We start from the raw sequence: 20,983 nt of genomic DNA, 5'->3' as shown, positions 1-20,983 counted from the left end.
TCATTTGTTTTTTAACCAGTATATCAGGTTCAACAATTGTTATGTAATAATACAGTGTTTTCAGGTATACCTGGTTAAGGTCATCACCATTACTTTGTTCTTTTCCATCTTCTAGCTGATAGTTTTTTTCATTTAAGTTTTATTTTTTAAATTTAGGAAAATGTACCTTGGGAAGTTGGTTTGATAGCGTTTTCATCTCCATTGTATTAGATACCCAAGCCAGGAATAACAGAGTATTATTTTCCTTTTGTATAGAGTACAATGTATTAGTGATATGTGCCAGGGAGAAAAGTAAGGCAGGAAATGGGATTCGGCATCCGCAAAGCCTAAGAATTTTTCCCTAACTTACTGAAGACACTGACGTTTACTCACTGCTCAACAGTGCCGCTTTGGGTGTAAATGAAGTGTGGGACTGTTACAGGACTTTATCCTTTGTTCTTGTGTTCTTGCCTCTTTTCTTTGCTTCTTCAAATTCACCTTCCAACATGACATTTGAATCTTCAGTCAACATTCTCACCTCTGGTCTCCTTCATCTCAGTATTAGTGACTATTGTCCCTTCAAGAAGTCCATGGTTAGTTTATAGCCTAAATAACTTCCCAGTCACAGCTGTTTCCTCACTAGTAGGGCCCCATTTTCTTGTAATTACATTTCTTTTTGTTCTTAGCAGATGCTGGATACACAGTGGGTACTTTTTACACATCCTTGCTGATTACTATCTGCTTTGTTCCCCTCTACCATCATTCCCAGTGCCCACAGCAGTGCGTGGCACACAGTAGTTGTTAATTGGATGGATGCATAGAAACATAGACAGACAGCAAGCATCTATACAGTTGATGCTTACTTAATGACCATACATGCTGATTATTCCAGATCACTTCATGAACTTGGGCACATGAGGATTTAATCTGCAAGGTGAACAAATACACTTCCTTTTTCACTAAAACTAAAGTGAAATCACATTTATGTAAGATGACGATTTTATCATCTTTAATTCCTCCTGAAGGAAAGACATAACCTGGTGATAATGAGCATAGACCTTAGAGCCATACAGATCTGGATTTGAATGATGGCTCCTCCATTTAAAATCTGTGTGACTTTGGGTCGAGTTACTGAAGTTTTCAAAGTCTCCCTTTTCTTGTATGTAAAATAAGAATATGATATCTACTTCATTGAATGGTTGTGATAAATTATGTGCTATAATATATGTAAAGTGATTAACACAGTCTCTGGATCATAATGATAAACCCGTTGGAAGAGACCATTTCTCTGTAGATACTAGCAGATACCTCTGGTATTTTTTCCCTTCTACTCTAACAATAAAAATGTGTTCTGCATTTGTATTTTAATTCACATTTTTCAGATATTCTTATGAGTTTTTAGCAAAAGTCTAGAAACAAGGAAAGTTGTCTAAGGATTGGTTGAAGGAGCAGCTAGAGTGCTCAGCCTGGGGAAAAGAAGGGAGGCAGGGAAGGCATGAATGCAGGTGATTCAAAGGAAAGGGGAGGGAAGTAGGTTTGTTAGATGTTGCTCCAGAGGAGAGAACTGCGGCCATAGCTAGAAATTGCGAGGAAGCAGAGTTCATTCTGTATTTGAAAGTTCTGACATTTAGAGCTTCCTGTAATGAGAAGCTTGTCTCTTGCAGTGGTAGTGTGGCCCCTTAGTGCCAGCAGTTTTGATTGCCTAATGAGGCACCTGACCAAGCCAGGCTCAAGGATTGTTTCTCATGTTTTTGTATTCTATTGCACAGCCCAGTGACCTGCAGCAGAGTGGGTGTGAGTGGAAGGGCCTGCTCTTGGAACTAAACCATTGATTTTGAGGGACAGGTGCTAAGGAAGGCAGAAGTAGTGTCTAGTCCTGGACACTAGGACTAGAGAAGTCTTGTCTAGCAGGAAGATATCTGAAGAGTATAGCAGTGGACAGTCAACGATTTAAGCAGTCACCTTCCAGGTTAGCTTACATGAACTAGAAAGGTAGAAGGAGTTAGGCCACTTTGAATCAGGAGCCCTACCTGTATGTGGCCATTTGGAAGGCAAGTAGGCAGAATGGCTACCTGCATGGCTTCCATGGCTTATAGAGAGGGGAGGGGAATATGGCATGGCAAGATGGGGATGAAGGTTATCAGTTAGGTGTGAAGTCTGAGCTTGGGAAATAAAGCAGGAATCATAATGTAAAAGGTGAAGGACAACATGGGAGAGAGGCACAAAGTGTTGGGACCAGGAAGAGTTGTCCAGCTTCCAGAGCTGGAGCATAAAGTTAGGACCATAGGATTAGCCTGAGTGCTTTGATGCTCAGTCCCAGAGTATCAGGAGGCTAAAGATGCTGCTATTCTATCAGCCTTAGGACATGGATTGGTCTTGTTCATGTGCTGGGGTTGAGCATGCAGGTAGGTTCATAAGGACCCCTACATGGGAAGGGAGCCAAGTCCTAGGAAACAGTCTACCTGCCTGGTTTCTACCTTCCAAACCCAAACTCCCAAACAGAATTTGTGTTCGACTTAGTGCTCCCCTTTTGTCAACAACTTTTTGGTATTAAAACTCTGAATGCCTTCTCTATATCCTGACAGACATGAGGGTAATTCTTCAGGAAAAATAGCTTAATTACCTTCTCCACACCCTCTCATTCTCATCCCCAGGGAAAACCACATATACACACCCACACCCTGCCTTTTCTGTGGTGGTACTTCTTGGGTGTAACACAGTGGCTGATATTTCAGTTTGACCTTTTAGTCCTGATGAATTGCCAGTACTCATCCTGACCTTGAACCCTTCCTCTTGAACCCCGGTTATTGAGGCCTTATGCTTGTTTCCCTGCCAGGGTTGTTCCAAACCCTGATATCTGTCACTCTTTCCCTTCCTTCTTCCTGTTCTTTGCCTTTTCCAGAAGGAATATAGGCATCTGAGAAAGATTCCATACTATTGTACATTGCTTCAGATAGGGACTTGGGCTCTTGCATGTCAGTTCATAAGCTCAAAATAGTTGGGACACAGCATTATTAGAGAGAAGCTGATAGGCCCTCTCCTGTTGCTACAGACAGGGAGAGGACTTGGAGAAAACTGCCTGGAATGGAGCTGGGACCAATCTTCATCTTACCCAGCCATATCAATACTTGCTGTTTCCCTGCTTGACTAAACTGAGAGATGCTTAATGTTGCCAGATGATAACATATTTGTGATATCCTGTAGGCCTCTCACTCAAGAAGAAATTGCTCAGAGACATGAGCGTGCAAGACAAAGGCATGCAGAGAAGCTTGCAGCAGCACAGGGACAGGCACCCTTGGAGCCCACCCAAGATGGCAGTGCCCTTGAAACATGTCCAAAAGGAGAGGAGCCAAGAGGTATAACTTTCCTAAGTGGGCTCTGTTGCAAAGTGTTTGCCTTTTTGCTTAACTTGGGACACTCATCCTTTAGTTCTTGAGCTTTTTAAGCTTTAATCATTGTTTTTATCAATATTCTTTCCATTCTTGGTGTTTTAGTTTTGTTTTTTTTCTGAAACTGGACCAAACATATCATATTCGTGTTTCCAGACAGTGTTTGAATTAAGAGGGCATTCTTGGCACTAATTATCTTTTTGTTTCTGGCAGGTGACGAGCAACAGGTGGAAAGTATGACCTCTAAACCTGTGCTCCAGGAAGAAGACAACCAAGAGTCTTTTATTGCATTTGCTCGAGTGTTCAGTGGTGTGGCTCGAAGAGGAAAGAAAATTTTCGTCTTGGGGCCCAAATACAGTCCTCTTGAGTTTTTACGAAGGGTAAGAATTGAAAGTAAAATATTTAGATATTGTTTCTCAAGGGTCTGATATCTTTTCACATTTTGTTGGGACTGGCGATGATCTTATTGGTAGATTTATTTTGTCTCTGGAAAGGCACACTTGAGTGACTGTGTATCTCCGTTTGTGTTGCTTTGATAACGTTTGTCATGTATGTCTCAGTAACATTAAGGAAACCAAATCAGTGTGTGGACCAAATTTTCAGGCCTTATTTAATTATAAGGCTTTTCTCTTCTAGGCAAGAATCACCTTGTGGTTAGAGAAAAGGACTGATGAGAGCAGAAGTCATGCTGGAGCCAGGGCAATGGCGAATCTTTGAGAAATAGGAAGATCCAAAAACTAGCTGGCTCAGGCCAAAGGTTGGGCCGTGAGCAGGGGATAGGCAGGAGTTGCATGGCACACTGACCCTGAGTCTGGTCAGGAGGGTCTGTAAGTAGGTGAACAGGCAGCATCTAAAAATGCCTGAGCCAAGGGGCAAACAGAGATCACAGGCTAGAGATGTCTCAGAACATTTTTGGAAGTAAGCAAGATATATACATTGTAATTATATTTAAATAATAGAGGTCATAGGATGAAGACAGTGCCAGAGGTCCAAGTAGCCAGTCTGGATCAGCACAAAGCAGTAAGCTAGGAAATTGTCAGCTGGCACCGTGGAGCATCATGAGCAGAGAAACACATGCTCTTCTCTGTCCAGGAAGCAGCCTGTCTGTAGATAAACCGCTTTGGTACTTGGCTACAAGTGAGAGAGAAGGAGGTAGCAGTTGAAGAAAATCTGTCATCGGTTTTTCTTTGCCTTGAATGCTTATTCCATGAGTTTTAGCAGTTTAATCCTTGGAGAGTGCAGTGCTGCATGGCAGTTAAGCAGTCCTTGTTGAGCATGTTCTGATTTAGCAAGAAAGATCACAGCACTTAGTGTGTATAGGGTTATATTTTATGGGAGTCTGAAAGTGAGAATATGTATAAAAACTTATCTGTGATTATCTTGGCTTGGACGTAATTGATAGTTTGCTGTTTATCAGTAAGGGTCAAGTATCAGTTAATTTTTTTCTTTTTTTGTGAAGGTAAATGAGCAAGAAATTTTTATTTAGTGAAACACTGATTTATTTTGCATTACAAATTCCATGAACAATCCAGTTTATCTCTGCATAGTGTTTCTTTGCTACAGGTTGAAATCAGTTGCTTATGTGTCTCATGTCTTAAGCAGGAATGATACAATACATTGACAGCTCAAATAGCTTCTTATTTCAGTAATCAGAGCACCATAAAACCTAATTCTAACTGCTTAAAAAAGAAACCTGAAATATTTCAGACCTACCCTCAAAGTAACCCCTACCCAGAATTTGTGTTCATCCTTTGTGTTAGTTTTCTGTTACTGCATATTACAGATTACAGCACATTTAGCAGCTTGAAACATTGCACATTTTACCATCTCACAGTTTCTGTGGGTTAGAAAACCACACATGGCTTAGCCACATCTTCTCCTTAGGGTCTCACAAAGCCGTGACCAGAATGTTGGCCAGGGTACATTCTCATCTGGAGGACTGACTGATGAAGAACCTGCTTCCAAGCTCACTAAAGGTTGTTGTCAGAATTCATATATTTGCACCTGTAGAACTGAGAGTCCCAGATTTTTTCTGGCCTTTGGCTGCCCTCAGCTCCTAGAGGCCACCTTCAGTTTCTTGTCATGTGGACCTTCCCAACTTGGAGGCTTACTTCATCAAGCCGTATAAGAGACTAGAAGGAGTCTTCTAGCAAGACAGAGTCCTGTATGATGGTATAGAATCACAGTGTGACATCTCACCACCTTTGCCATATTCTGTTTTTTAGAAGAAGCACGTCACAGGTCCCACTCACACTCGGGAAGGAGGCTTCAAAACAAAGGTGTGAACATCGGAAAGCAGGCATCATGGGAGGGGCACCTTTCATCTGTCTGCCACATCCTTCTCTTACTTTTCTTTATAGTTTTACAACCTGAGTGTGCGTTTCTAAAGAGTATTGTCACATTTGCATGCTTTTGAAACTTTGTATAAATGGAATTTTACTGTAACTATTCTACAACTTGCCTTTTTTTTTTTTTAACTTAACATTGTGAATTTAATCTATGTTAATGCCTACTCCCATAATTTGTTTATTGTTCAGTGTGGCATAGGATTCCTTTACTTAAATGTACATTTTATATATACAGTTTTTTGGTCACTATATATTTGCTGTTTTCGGTTTTTTGTTTGTTTGTTTGTTTTTCAAATCTAAGCAATGCTACCTTGATTATTTTTGTATATGTCTCCTTATGCAGATTTACAAGAAATTCTGGGGAATATACCTATAGTGGAGTTGCCTTGGTAATCTTCTGCTTATCAAGATAATTCCAATTTATTGTCCAAAGTAGTTCTGATTTACACTCCCAATAGGAGTGTTTAACAGTTCCAGTTGTTCCACATGCTCCCCAAAATGTGGTTTTATTAGGCTTTTGATTTGTGCCAGTCTGATGGGTATGATATGGTGCTTTGCAGTTTTAGTTTACATTTTCCTTATTACTCTTTTAATATGTTCATTGATCAAGCTTGTGTTCTTATGTGAAGATATTAATAGTTCTTGGAGTCATTTCCCTGTTTTTCTATTATGCTACTTTATTGTTTTAAATACTGCTTTTCAGATGTCCTTTGTATATTTTGGATACTAATTCCTTGTCAGTTTTGAATTTTGCAAATTTCTTCTCCAGTGTAAAACTTGTTTTTACTTTCCATTTGGTACCTTTTGATAGGCAGAAGTTCTTAATTTAAATGTAGTCGAACTATCATTATTTTATGGGTTTCGCTTTTTATATCTTAGGAAAATTGAAACTAAGTCTGTATTGAAGTCTCAAAAATTTCTCTTATGTTTTCTTCTAAAGTTTATTATTTTACCTTTCATGTTTAAATATATAATTCAGTGGTTGTGAAGAAGGGATCCAAGTTCATTTTTTCCTCATTTAAATGTCCAGCTGTTCCAATGTTATTGAATAGTCCATCTTTATCCACTAATTTGCTTTGTCCACTCTGTCATAAATCAGATTATTACCTATGTACATAGATCTGTTTCTGGACTAATTTTATTTTTTCTGGTTGTCTCTAACTGTCTCTGTTCAGTGCTGTCTTCATTTTTCAATGTTTTGACGTCAAAAAGACCAAGTCCCTTTACCGTGTTTTTCTTTGTTAGTGTCTTGTTTGTTCCTGACTCTTTGCTCCTATATATCAAGTTTATGGTCAGCTTCTTGCTTCTATGAAAAGCCCTGTTGAGGCTTCAATTGGAATTACTTTATGTCCATACACCTGTTTGGCATGAATCAACATTTTGTAATACAGCATCTTTCCATCCATGAATGTATTAGGTTGATTTATCTATTTAGGTCATTTTAAATGTTTTTCATGAAGTTTTATAGTTTCATTTATAACGGGTTTTGAATCTAACTTTTGTTAGATTTTGTTGCTATTCTAGAAATCATTTTAAATATACATATTTTCTATTTATTGCTATTCTATTTATGCATTTTCTATTCCTAATTATAGAAGTATAATTAACTTTTGTATATTGATCTTGCATTTTTGCCACCTTGCTAAGCTGTCTTACTAATTATAATTTATCTGTAGCTTGTAGCTTGTTTTAAGTGGATGGTCATATTGTGTAGATAATTCCATTCAGTTCTTATAATCTTTCTATTTCTCAGCCCATCTTTAGAGCTACTTTGAGAGTTGTCATTGTGTCAGAACACATACATTTAGATGTAACATGTGCCTTCATTTTCATGAAGTTTCTAGAGTCTACCCTAGCACAGGGGCCTCACCTTCCTCTAAACCTTTATGGATTTACTTGCCTATACTACCTTTTTGTTGGTCACTCTGTGCTTGTGATGTTAGTAATCTTTGTACATGTTGTATCTCAGCCATTTTTTTTCTTCATAGCATTAGGGCAGCACCCCAGGCCTATGAGCATCAAAGATTGATTGCTTGGTTAATTGAAATGCTTTCTGGGTACTTGCATTTATATGGTAGATATATTTCTGAAGACTTCACACAATGCAAAATTTGAATCGTTTGAGACAGTGTTTCAGTAAGAATAAATATGATGTACGGGGAGCTAATACATCTAATGTACTTGTACTTGTATACTTTTGCTGTAAATGTACTCTGTCCTCTCATTAATGTGTTCCTAATATGTCACAGCATGCTCTTCCATATGAACAATATAACATATAATAACAGTCTGACCTTTTTTTTTTTTTTTGCATTTTTATCACATCTAACTACCCTTCCAAAGTTATTTTTATGTGTTACTTGGCACTAGCACCAGCCCTTGCTGAATACTTGAAGAACATTGTACATAAGAGTAAAACAACTTTAAATGATAATAGTAATAATGAGTGTTCAAATAATAGCACAGTAGTCACCAGAACTGGTGTATGACATGGTTCATATAAATAATTTAACCAGGGGCTATGGAGAACAGCTAAAGTGACAATACCAGGTCGCAACAGAATTTATATTACTTAGCCATAAAGCTTATGATTAAATGGGAATCTAGACAATTTTTTAGTGTTTGAGAAATTTCAGTATTTCAAATTTTATTCATAAAGTGAGACTTATATTTTATCACACCATTTCAAATGTTCTTATTTCAGGTTTACATGAAATGTTGCTATACCGTATGTTACTGTTGAACAAAAATAACTTTACAAATACCAATTAATGCTTCCATATGCCTCCTAACTTGTCTTCAATCATTTTTCTTTGCCCAGGTACCATTAGGCTTCTCAGCTCCACCAGATGGCCTCCCCCCAGTCCCCCACATGGCATACTGTGCTCTGGAAAACCTGTATCTTCTGATGGGAAGAGAACTGGAATATCTAGAGGAGGTACCTCCAGGAAACGTGCTAGGTAGGGTGATGCTGTTTATTATATCCTTATTCCATTCTAGGAGATTATCTAACATGTCACTGAAAATTTAGTGAAATTTTTGAAGGGAATAACTTTATTCTTTAGTTTGATAATTTTTTGTTTCTGGCATCTTTAACTTAGTACATTTGAGTAACTAACATGGAGATCAGTTACTTTCTGTGAATTATAGGAGCTGTTTTAAAAATGTGTTGCTTAAGTAATTTGTAAATGCTCTAGCTTAAGCTGGAGTTCCATTTATTTCAGAGTGAGAGGAGAAATTCCTGCTCACATCAAGTCAATCTAGATGACTAAGGCATTTCTGGTTCTACAGATTAGATTCTAAATTGTTGGAAACTATTCTGATGTAAAGGTCTATTTAAACTCATTGCTGGCCGGGCGCGGTGGCTCAAGCCTGTAATCCCAGCACTTTGGGAGGCCGAGATGGGCGGATCACGAGGTCGGGAGATCGAGACCATCCTGGCTAACACGGTGAAACCCCGTCTCTACTAAAAAATAAAAAAGTACAAAAAACTAGCCGGGCGAGGTGGCGGGCGCCTGTAGTCCCAGCTACTCGGGAGGCTGAGGCAGGAGAATGGCGTGAACCCGGGAGGCGGAGCTTGCAGTGAGCTGAGATCCGGCCACTGCACTCCAGCCTGGGCGACAGAGTGAGACTCCGTCTCAAAAAAAAAAATAAATAAAATAAATAAATAAATAAATAAATAAACTCATTGCTTTTTTCCCAATGCTTTTATCCTTTGAGCATTGCTTTGCTAAGATTAGTTGATTGTCGGTTTATATCTGTAAATATTATTCTTCATCTCCTTAATGTTATCACTTGTTTGACTTCTGCTCCTCATGTGCAGAATTCGCTTTTTGAGATTCTTAGTGCAAACCTATAGACTCAGATGAAGAAATTTCTCTTGGATCCAGAGTATACTATTGAATACTGTATCCCATTGTACTGTTAGATTCTGAACCCTTAGGGTCATTGTCAGCTATAGAGCTATTTATTGGGTGATTGCTTGGTTTGGGAATCCTCAGCTTTTTAGAAAAAGGTTTAACTTTTTAAAAAAGGTCTAGTCTGTTGGTCCAGAATATCTAATGGTTTCTCTGGATTTTATAGACTTGAATCCAAGAAATTTGCCAAAGCATGTTGCCATTCACCTACAGAGATATATTCTTTTCTTTCTTTAATTTTTTGGCATGAAATTTGTAGAATGCTTAGCTTCTCATCAGTGTTACCTATTTTCTTCTATCCCTTTGCAAAATGCCATTTAACCTTAACAATTGATGTATCTTTGTAAGCTGCCACAGCCAGCTTTATCAGAAAAGGACATTGGAAGAATGGTAAACACTCTACTTTTGTTCATAAGCCTTCCTTGAGATTACTGTATTGCTCAGATTAAATGGAACATGAGGTATATCTCCAGCATGATGCTCAAGGGAAAGAGAAAGTATTCTGCTGAGTGAATGGTTTTTATACGATCTTCTCTAATTAAGGCCTGGTGCTTGTGTTCCTTCCCTAGTAGAGGATGAGCATGTGACATGCATTAGTTTCTGGTTTTCTTTTTTCTTCCTGTTGCTGAATTTCTAGATGCTGTCCAGGACTGAGGTTAAGTGATGTATAAGGAGAGAAACCATTTCTCTCTCTTCTGTTTTCCAAGGCAGCCTTTGCTCTGCTATATGGTACGGGGAGACAAACCTACTATAAGCTAAAATTTTTCATTTATTCTTGGAGAAGAGATATACCTTGATGTCTTTTATTGACCTTTTAAAAAAGTGAGATGATAGCACAACATGGGGTAAGAATGAAGGTGACTAAATCTTTGTTTACCAAATTGACTTACATAAGACTGAGCCAGATGGACAACCAACCACTTTGGAACAAAATGGATTGAAGAGGAAAAGCCAGATTTATTTCCTGTAAGAGTTAGGATTGTATTTAGCTGCAAGTAACCAGAAAACCAATTGCATAGTCTTAAACTTCACTCAGTAGGAAGCCCAAGGGTGGACAGTCCAGGGCTGGTGTCATGACTCTTCTGTGTCATCAGGGAGCCAGTGGCTCAGCATGTGGCTTTTGTACCCATAGAAGCAAGATGGCCTTACATGTCTGAGAATCATATCCACATTCCTTACAGGAAGAGAGTACAAGGGTCAAGACCTTCTAACAGGTTTAATGTTTTTATTTGGAAAGAAATGCCTCTCTAGTGACTTCTGTATATATTCTCATTTTTGTAGTTTTGTCATATGTCCGCTCCTAGCTGCCGGGGAGGCCTGGGATTGAGTGTTTTACTCTTTCAGCCTGTGTAGTTAAGGCAAAAGATATTGGGGTTGTGAATGGCTTTTGAATAGCCAGTCCACACTCTTAGAGCTGCATTTGCCTTCCATTCACCTGGTGATGCCTGAGGTGCCTTCATTAAGGTTCTGTTTTCTTTACATTAAAGAGAAAGGTAGTCCACCAGAAGGATTTTGAGCATAACATTGAAGGAATTGGAATGCAACCAGCCACTTTGATGGGGCTTTTTGAATTGAAACATATAGTAATTGTGTTTCTTTTATTAATTGAAATCTAATTGAGTGCCCCGCATGACTAGAAAGGATGAGTATACCAAAATTACGGCCATAGTTTTGCCACTAACTAGTTATATGGCCTCAGGCCAGTTATGTAACCTTGCTGGACTTGTTTTCCCAAGTGATTTGGACTAGAGCAATGATTACTAATATTTCTTATGATAGAAATAGAACAGCCACTTTTAATTTTTTTATAAGAAGACTGTGGATTCCCAGGGATGCTTTTATTTGTCCTAACTGGGATTTGTCGTATATCCTAAACTTTAAAGATAAAGCATTAAATAACATTGCATGGAGTACATTTTTCTACTGTAGCTATAAAATACCAACAAAATTGTATTTGTAATTTTTTTGGTAAAATACAAACAGAATTGAAGTTTAAAATTGTCATTATATGATGGCAGGTTGACCTCCTAGGTGGAGATGGAATGAGGTAAACCTTTTTTACTTATGTCATGAAGATCTTCCCTGGATTTTGTCAGTTTCCCAGTGACTTAAAAAAAGTTCTAAACTAGATTATCTTCAAGATTGCTTCTAGCTTTTAACATTTAAGCTGTGTTTCTTAAAGAAAAACCTTATTTCAGTAGTTAGAATATTTCCCTCCCTAGTGTTTATTAGGAGGAACAGTAAATGTTTTGATATGATTGCTTGGTTTGATTGCTAACCCATTTTAATGGCTTCATTAAAACATCTTGAACTGGTTACCTGCCTCAAAGTCATAGAATTACCTTTTTAGGCAAAGTTTACTTGTTCCTTGATTAAAAATATGTAGCATATGTTAGCAGTAGCAGCAGTCTCATAAGCCAGAGTGTTTAAAAAAAGCAACTTTTCAAAGCTAGGAGTCAGTTTAAGACAGAACAAAAGAGGCCAGAGAGTCGTGTGTGTGTGTGTGTGTGTGTGTGTGTGTGTGTGTGTGTGTGTGTGTGTGTATAGATATAGATTTTTTTTTTTTTTTTTTTTGAGAAGAGTCTCACTCTGTCACCCAGGCTGGAGTACAGTGGCACAATCTCGGCTCACTGTAACCTCCACCTCATGGGTTCAAGCGATTTTTCTGCCTCAGCCTCCTGAGTAGCTGAGACTACAGGCGTGCGCCACCATGCCCGCCTAATTTTTTGTATTTTTAGTAGAGATGGGGTTTCACCATGTTGGCCAGGCTGGTCTCGAACTCCTGACTCATGATCTGCCCACTCGGCCTCCCAAAGTGCTGGGATTACAGGTGTGAGTGACCGCACCCAGCCAAGAGTCTGGTATATTAAGGAGTGAGAAGAAAACTGCCCAAGAGAAGGCTAGCTGGCAGCCACAGGTAATAAATACTGGGGTTCCAGCTTTTGGCTTTCTAGGGTGAGTTGACTGTGACCAGGTATGTCAGCGCGTTTTTATTTTTCTTTGAAACAGATTTGTCTTCTCAGGTAGTTTTGAAATGGAAAGAATAAGATGGCTGCATTTGGCTGAAATAATCTATATACTCCAATTACCTGTTGTTGCATAATAAAACACTCAAAGCCTAGTGACTTAAAATAAAGACGGTCCTTATTTTTTCAAGCATCTGCCATTCAGGCATGGTTTGGTGGGAATGGCTTGTCTCTTCCACGTGGTGTCTATTTTTTTTTTTTTTTTTTTTTTTTTGAACAGAGTTTCCCTCTTGTTGCCCAGGCTGGAATGCAATGGAGCAATCTCAGCTCACTGCAACCTCTGTCTCCTGGTTCAAGTGATTCTCCAGCTTCAGCCTCATGAGTAGCTGGGATTACAGGCACCCACCACCACGCCGGTGTTTTTAGTAGAGATGGGGTTTCACCATGTTGGCCAGGCTGGTTTCGAACTCCTGACCTCAGGTGATTTGCCTGCTTCTGTCTCTCAAAGTGCTGGGATTAGAGGCGTGAACCACCGCACCTGGCCCCACGTGATGTCTATTGATACGGCCCAAAGCCGGGGCTAAAGTCATATGGAGGCTATTTCAAGCACATGTCTGGAGGCTGATTCCAGTTGTTGTCTGGAACCTTGACTGGGAGTGGAACTAAGGCCTTTCCATATGGCTGCTTGGCTTCCTTACAGCGTGGTGGCTAAGTTTTACGGATGAGCGACCCAACAAGGAGAGCCAGGAGGAAGGTATATCATGTTTTTATGACCTAGCCTTCAAAGCCTTCAGCCCCACTTTTGCCACATTCTGTTTATTAGAAGTGAGTCACTGCACCTGGCCCATGTTCAAAGGGAGGGAACTGACTCTGCCTTTTGATGGGAGGCATGTCAAAGTATTCGTGGATATGTTTTAAAACAACCACATTGCTAATCGTAGATAATTTCTTGTTTCCTTCTGCATTTTAGCAGACTTATGACAGGACACATATAAAGAGATGTTCATAGCGATCAGGGCAGGCCTGTAAACGTCATCTTTTTTACTTTTGTTAAACTTTGAGAAAAAGTTGTAATTCCTATTTAATAACAAAATAGTGGAGACCAATATGATTGGTACCCATATGCTTTTCATCATAATTGATATGGAGTCAGTAAATTTATCAAGTGCAGATGAAAATTTTTGTTGGAAAAGGAAATGAAAACATTATATGGCCTTCTTGGACAATTCAGCATTATTCAGTCAAAGTCCAAAGGAAAGTTCTTTTATTGGCACTTGAAAAATGCAGATTTCACATTTGAACTCAGCTATAAGTCACGTAGAGAACTTATATGTGCTGATAAGTGTAGAATAGATTTTGTGGTCTGGAAATAGTTGATTTAAAGTTTAAAGTTGTTTAATTCTAACCTGATGTTTATAAAGTTGGTATAGATGGGATCAGAGAGACCTCACCATGTTTAGCACACAATAGCCTTTTGTTCAGTTCCCTGCTGAGAATATCTCTAAAAATAAATATTTGCTACAGGCTCCTATTAAAATGTGAGGGGAAATTGAATTAGGATTCCAAATCTTTAGCCTTTTCATATACTCCTTTAGATCTCTTCCATATGGTTAAATCTTTAAAAGTTGAGAGACATATTCTGAGAGGAAACATGATACTCTTCTTTTCACAGCATGAGGAAAATAATAAATATTAATTAGCCTTTTTCTGAACTGGTTTTAGTTCTGCCATGGTGGGTTGCTGGGTCAGTAGGAATTCCGTCAGTGTTGATAATCTGTGTGTGTGTGTGTGTGAGAGAATCCTTAGTCACGTGGGGTAATCTAGGCGTGAGAAACCTTTGAAGGGTTTTTACTAGCAAATCTGATTTAATTTATTTCAAGGGAAAGCTCAGTAGAATTTGGTTCTTAAGACTTTGTGATACTTTTATTATGTTTTTAATTCAGTTAGTAGTGAATTTCTTTTAAATGTACTTTATTATCAACATTTCCATTTGGAGATAATCTGTTTTAATCAGTGAAAACCTAATAGTCATTTCTTAGTTTTAAGAGTTTCAACTGATTTTAATGGCTTTTCTCTTACAGATAATAATGATTTTATTCTCTTTTTTCCTTATAGTTGTGTGCCATATTTTTTTTATTTTCATATTGCTTATAAGAATATGGTAAATAATAATAATTATAGTTGCTATTTTGTCTAGTTCCTTCTGGACTTTAATGGGAATGCTTCTGGTGTTTTAGTTTCAGGTTTGCTGATGCCTGTCAATTCATGATATCTCTTATTTATTGTGCTGGGAAAGAATTTTTTTTTTTAATAATCAGGAATGGATACTGAATTTTATTGATGCATTCTTAGCCTCTGAAGACAAAGTTATAGAGTTTTTCTCCTTACTGTAATTGATGTCGTGAATTATATTTAATTTCCTGATTATTAAGGCATCCTTGCATTCCTATGTTAAAAAAATAGCACTCGATCATTGCATATTCTTTTCAACCCCTATTAGGTTCAGTGTACTGGCATTTTGTCCAGCATTTTCTTGCATTATAAGTTAAAATGGCCATTCTTTTCTTGGTATCATAATACTAAAATGGGAAGCTTTCAATTTTTTTCTACCCTCTAAAGCTGCACTCTCCATTTGGTAGCCTCTAGCTACATTCACTTACTTAAATTTAAATAGATTGAAATCAAATAATATTAGAAGTTTACCCATCAGTTGCACTAGCCATATTTCAAGTGCTTAATAGCTATATGTGGCTAGTGGTTACCGTATTGTATAGTGCTGCTCTTAAGAAATTTGTATATGATGTAAGAATTACCTTTTCTTCAAAAGTTTTGAAATAGTTCACCTTTAAAACTAACTGGGCTTGATGCATAAAATACTTGATTCTTTCTATCTGGTAAACTTTATCTTTTTCATTTTCAGTTCTGTATATTTGTGTTTTCTTGTTCGATTTCTTTATTACAAAATTTGTCTTTTTATTTTAATACAGTTGTATATATAGTTAATGTTTTAAAGTTCTTTTTAAAAGATAACTTTCAGTATAGTGCAAGCCATAATATTTGTCCACTTGAAAATGCAGATAAAGCCAGGTGCAGTGGCTCTTGCCTGTAATCCCAGCACTTTGGGAGGCCGAGGCAGGCAGATCAGCTGAGGTCAGGAGTTCAAAACCAGCCTGGTCAACATGGTGAAACCCTGTCTCTACTGGAAATAGAAGATTAGCCGGGCGTGTGGTGGATGCCTGTAATCCCAGCTCCTCAGGAGCCTGAGACAGGAGAATCCCTTGAACCCAGGGGACACAGAGGTTGCAGTGAGCTGAGACCACGCCATTGCACTCCAGCCTGGGTGGCAAGAGCGAAACTCCTTCTCAAAAAAAAAAAAGAAATCAATTATTCTCAACTTTGAAAATGCAGATAAGCTAAATAAGAGTTATTGCTTACTGTAGGGGTAACCATCAGTCTTCTTCTGTCCATATATGTGCATATTTTTTTAAATTGTGGTAAGAAAACACAACACAAAATTTACCATCTTAACTATTTTAAAAAGTATACAGTTCAGTAGCATTTTTTATTTAAAAATCATACTTTCTGTACTGTTTTTTAACCTGTATATTTTTCTCTTGGAGACAATCCCTTCTCTGAATATAGCTTTCCCCGCCTTCATTTAAATGCATTTGCTGCAACTTTCAGAACAGTGTTAAATAGTGATGCAATAAGAATCTTTGTTTCATGTGTTAAGTTAGAGGAATTTATATATACATGTTATCTATATATGTTATATATGCATATATATACACATATATATATATATATATATATATGTTACCCTGAGATTAGGGCTAGTTTTTATAATGAAAAGGAAGTATCCTTCTTTTTCTATTTACTAGGTTAATTTTTAAAATGTGGGCAATGAGATTTATCAAATGGTCTTTTCTACATCTTTCAGGTGACATATATGAGGTTTTTATTTTGGATCCACTTATGCCGTGAATCATATGAACACATTTCCTAATATTAAGCCAGTTTTTATTTCTGGAATACAGTATTAGATGAGTGTGTTTCAAGTATGTTATTGAGCAGCAAACTCAGTCTGTCAGTAGTTTAGTAAAATGTTTATATTTGTAAGTTTGGTCTGTAGTTTTTTGTGTATATTTGTGTTTGTGGAGTTTTGATATCAGCATTATACCAGGTACATGAAACAAGTCACAAATTAGGTGATGGTTTTTATTGTTCTCTATTCTGTTTAAATGGCATAAGAATTTTCTGGTCCCTAAAATTTTGGATATTAGCACCCATGAAATCAGCTATATTTGGTTAGTTGTTAATTGTTATTGTCCCTTTCAGGTTCTTTTTACTGCTTCTTATGTCAGTTTTGGTACTTCACACTCATAGATAATCAGATTGACTATCCAGTTTATTTGTAATGGAGACCAGTATTAATACTGATTATATTCATGACAATAATTAATGTCAGGGCTTACTGTGTGCTAGAAATTATACTAAATATTTGGAAGTGATATCTTCTTTATTCCCTGCCAAGTGAGATACATACATTTCACAGATGGGAAAATTGACACAAAGATTAAGTAACTTTCCATGATCCCATGATAATATTTATTAAGACGACATATTTATCTACTTCTGTATCTGTAGTTATTTAATCTCTATTTCCATATTACTTGAATTTTTTTCCTTTTCTCTTGATGTCTTATTGATGACTTGTTACATTGTATCTTTCCTTCTACCCTTAAAGAACCCATTCTTTATATATTACAGTCTTCTAGTATATTATGTATTATCTTTAAGTCTTGGTTCCTGCTTATCATAGATGGCTTTATATTTTAATTTTTAATTTAGATTTGATTTGTTTTCTTCTCAAAGGAAATCATTTATGGTCTGAATCTTAGTATAATTTGAACTGAATTTCTTTGATTTGATATGCTATATTCTCTTTATCATATTTTTATGTGTACTCTAATTCAACGCTTTGCAACCAGAGGATTACAGTTGCCTTTTACAGACGTGACATGCTACTGATTTCTTCAGCCCTTGAAGCTGCTGAGAAGGTTATGAGAAGATGGGAGTCCCCTTGTCTATCACCCAGAACAGGTTGTTAGCATACAGGTTGATAAAATGCTTATTTTACAACTTAAGATGTGTCTGTTAATTCTCATTTTCACTGTCTGAAGTAACTGGCAATGACTATATAAGTTCTTTTGAATACATGGATTAATACAGCTTCATAATCTAATAACTGTTTATCTACTAATAAGCCCATTGCTGCTATAGATAGTATATAAGAACAAAGGATTATTTAATGGGAATTTTCTTCCCCTCCATCTTCTAAGAGTATATTCCTCTTTTACTCTTAAATGACATTTAACAATGTAGAGGCCAGATAATTAGGAAAGATGAAATAAGAGATAATTGGAACAGTTTTTGTTGAAATTTGTCAGTTAAAGAAAGGAGCAAAATGGGTTAACAGTTTGAAGGAGTAGTTGAGTCAAGGAAGTGTGTGTGTGTGCTCATGTGCGTGTGCGTGTGTGTGTCCGTGTCTGTGTATTTAGTGGAGTTTGATTCTACTTGTTATATCAGTGGAAAACAGGTAGGAAAAGAGGAAAAATAAAAGATGCAGTGAACAACTTAAATGATTAATAATATAAGGTTTATAGTCTCTCCCAACTCAACAATGTAGAGAGCATAGCCATCTGCTAAGAAGAAGGAAGGTTTGGGAAAGAATAAGATTCTGAAAACTGGTAGATGCGTGAAAAAGCCACAACGAGCATTTGCTAGCAAATCATTAGATGATACCTTGACTAAATTGGACAGTAATGCGGTTCTGGGAAGAAGTGGAGATGAGGAGTCCAGTGAGTATTACACAGACATTGAAATATAAGACTGTCTTGAGTCAAGTGCCAGAGGGACTATATATAGGCTGTTCATAGCTTGAGGCTTCGCTAGTTATAAGCTTGGAGGAAATGCTCATGAGGCCATCTTTTCTCAAGTGTTAGGTCCTCTTGCTTCTTGTTGGGAGAGAGAGGACAGTCTCCCTGCCATAGAGCCACCTCCTGCAAACTCAGCTGATAGACTTGTTGCAGTTTCTTCATTTCCATCTGTGGTTTTGGCCCTACTAATCTACTGTTTCAGATACAGTAGTTGAAAGAGTAAACAATCGTATTTAGAACTTACATATAATAATGAATAGACTTCAGATCATATTCTCTTCCAAAGATATGCTGGAAACATACTTCATGAGTTGAGTATTTAATTATCAGCATAGTTGTCATGCCAACACTGGGCAGGCCAGAGAGGCCAGAGCCTGGAACTCAGCTAAACTAATACGACACTAGCAGGTCAAATGTCAGATATAGGAAGCCGTAAAGAGTAGGTGGGTGGTAATAGGCCAAGCAAAGGTCATGCTCAAGGAACCGATAGTGAGACGTTTGACCTCTATTCTTAGTATTTTTAGCACATGACAGAATGGGGAAATAATTTGACTTTTACGTGGTTTTGTGCAGGTTGGGAAGATATCCTTGATGGTTCACACAATAGTCTTCTTGTTGATAAGTTTGGATTTGATTTTTTCCAACAGAAAAGCAAGTGATTGTCAAAAGGGCTTTGAAGAAGGTGGAAATATACTCTCTTATGCCCATAAATTGATATAGTCCAGTTGGAGTGCAAGTTGTAAGGCAGGGGTAAATTGGTTAAGTAGATTTTTTTTTTTTTTTTAATTTCCAAAAATAAAGGATATTTTTTAAAGGCTATGAAGATAGCTTTTGGGAAAGGTGATTTTCAGTTATAACAGTAAGTATGAATTTTGAGTAGTGGCAGTTATTGTAAAGACCTGACAGGTCTTTTGGTCTTTCCAGAAAATGTAAAGTATATGATTAGGAGAAAGGTGATATTGGATAGAGAAACATGTTTCTAGTATGACCTGAAGCATGACATGTGGCAGACATTAGATGTAAAGTAATCAAGGAAATGCATCTTAAAATCTCAGTGAGATGTCCTTTCATAACCATTAAAATGACAGAAATGTTAAAATCTAACAAAATTCTGTGTTACAGATATGGAGCAGTGAAAACATGTGTAAACTGTTGTAAATTGATACAACCACTTTAAGGAATACTGGACACAGGGTGTAGCAATCCCACTTCTCGGTGTATATCTTAGAGGAACTTTAAGTACCCTCTTAAACAAAGAGACAAGTACAAGGATATTTATAGTAGCACTGTTTGTGAATACAGAAAAAGGGAAGCACCCTAAATATCCATTGACAGAAGAATGGATAAGTAGATTATGGTGCAAAATGGAATATTATACATTCGTGAAAATGAATGAAATACATTATATGTATCAACTACAGTCAGTCTCACAAATAGAATTAATTTTGAAAACAAGCAAGTTTTATAAAACTTTTATCATTTATATAAAGGTTAAAAACAGATGGCTGGGCGCGGTGGCTCACGCCTGTAATCCCAGCGCTTTGGGAGGCTGACGGGGGTGGATCAGGAGGGTGGGAGTTCAAGACCAGCCTGGCCAACATGATGAAACCCCATCTCTACTAAAATACAAAAATTAACTGGGCGTGGTGTTGGGTGCCTGCAATCCCACCTACTCAGGAGGCTGAGGCAGAGAATTGCTTAAACCCGGGAGGCAGCGGTTGTGGTGAGCCGAGATCGCACCACGCGCCACTGCACTCCAGCCTGGGTAACAGAGCAAGACTCCATCTCAAAAAACAAAAACAAAAACAAAACAAAACATGGACATGCCATATATTGTTTAAGAACAGATATATATGTAATAGAAAATAAATGCACAGAGAGATAAACAGTAAGTACAAGATAATGGTTATCTTGAGAGAGGACATGACTGAGGAGAAATACACAAGTATTGGTTAAGGTCTGTTTCTTAAGGTGAGTGGTGGACCTATATTGTCTGTTTTAGCTGTTTTTATATCTTAAATATTATTTACCTGTTTTTATATCTTAAATATTGTTGAATTTTTTCTTTAAAAAATTAGGGAACTGTCCGGGTGTGGTAGCTCACGCCTGTAATACCAGCATTATGGGAGACTGAGGCGGGTGGATCACGAGGTCAGGAGTTCGAGACCAGCCTGGACAACATTGTGAAACCTCATCTCTACTAAAAATACAAAAATTAGCTGGGCGTGGTGGCATATACCTGTAATCCCAGCTACTCGGGAGGCTGAGGCAGGAGAATTGCTTGAAACTGGGAGGCAGAGGTTACAGTGAACTGAGAGTTCAGTGCACTCTAGCCTAGACGACAGAGCAAGACTCTGTCTCAAAAAAAAATTAGGGAACAAAATTAATATCTTTCCCTGAGATTGTTGGTGGTGTCCTGCAGAATTTATCCCATATAATTGATTA

The 20,983-nt window shown here is 37.6% G+C and overlaps 1 protein-coding gene across 4 annotated transcripts in view; it reads left to right on the top strand.

Moving 5' to 3' along the window:
* Positions 1 to 20,983, top strand: part of EFL1 (elongation factor like GTPase 1) — a 130,619-nt gene that overhangs the window by 38,254 nt on the left and 71,382 nt on the right. For all 4 annotated transcript variants that reach the window (XR_013395351.1, XR_001446032.3, XM_028851229.2 and 1 more), the window contains 3 exons: positions 3,184 to 3,335; positions 3,582 to 3,748; positions 8,538 to 8,676. Coding sequence is in view for 2 of the 4 variants with exons in the window: in XM_028851229.2 (XP_028707062.2) it covers positions 3,184 to 3,335; positions 3,582 to 3,748; positions 8,538 to 8,676 (458 nt within the window). In the remaining 2 variants the exon portion in view is untranslated. The remainder of the gene's footprint in view (positions 1 to 3,183; positions 3,336 to 3,581; positions 3,749 to 8,537; positions 8,677 to 20,983) is intronic.

Source organism: Macaca mulatta, chromosome 7 (genome assembly GCF_049350105.2).
Source record: "Macaca mulatta isolate MMU2019108-1 chromosome 7, T2T-MMU8v2.0, whole genome shotgun sequence".
Taxonomy (NCBI): domain Eukaryota; kingdom Metazoa; phylum Chordata; class Mammalia; order Primates; family Cercopithecidae; genus Macaca; species Macaca mulatta.
This window is presented reverse-complemented; position numbering and strand designations above follow the sequence as displayed.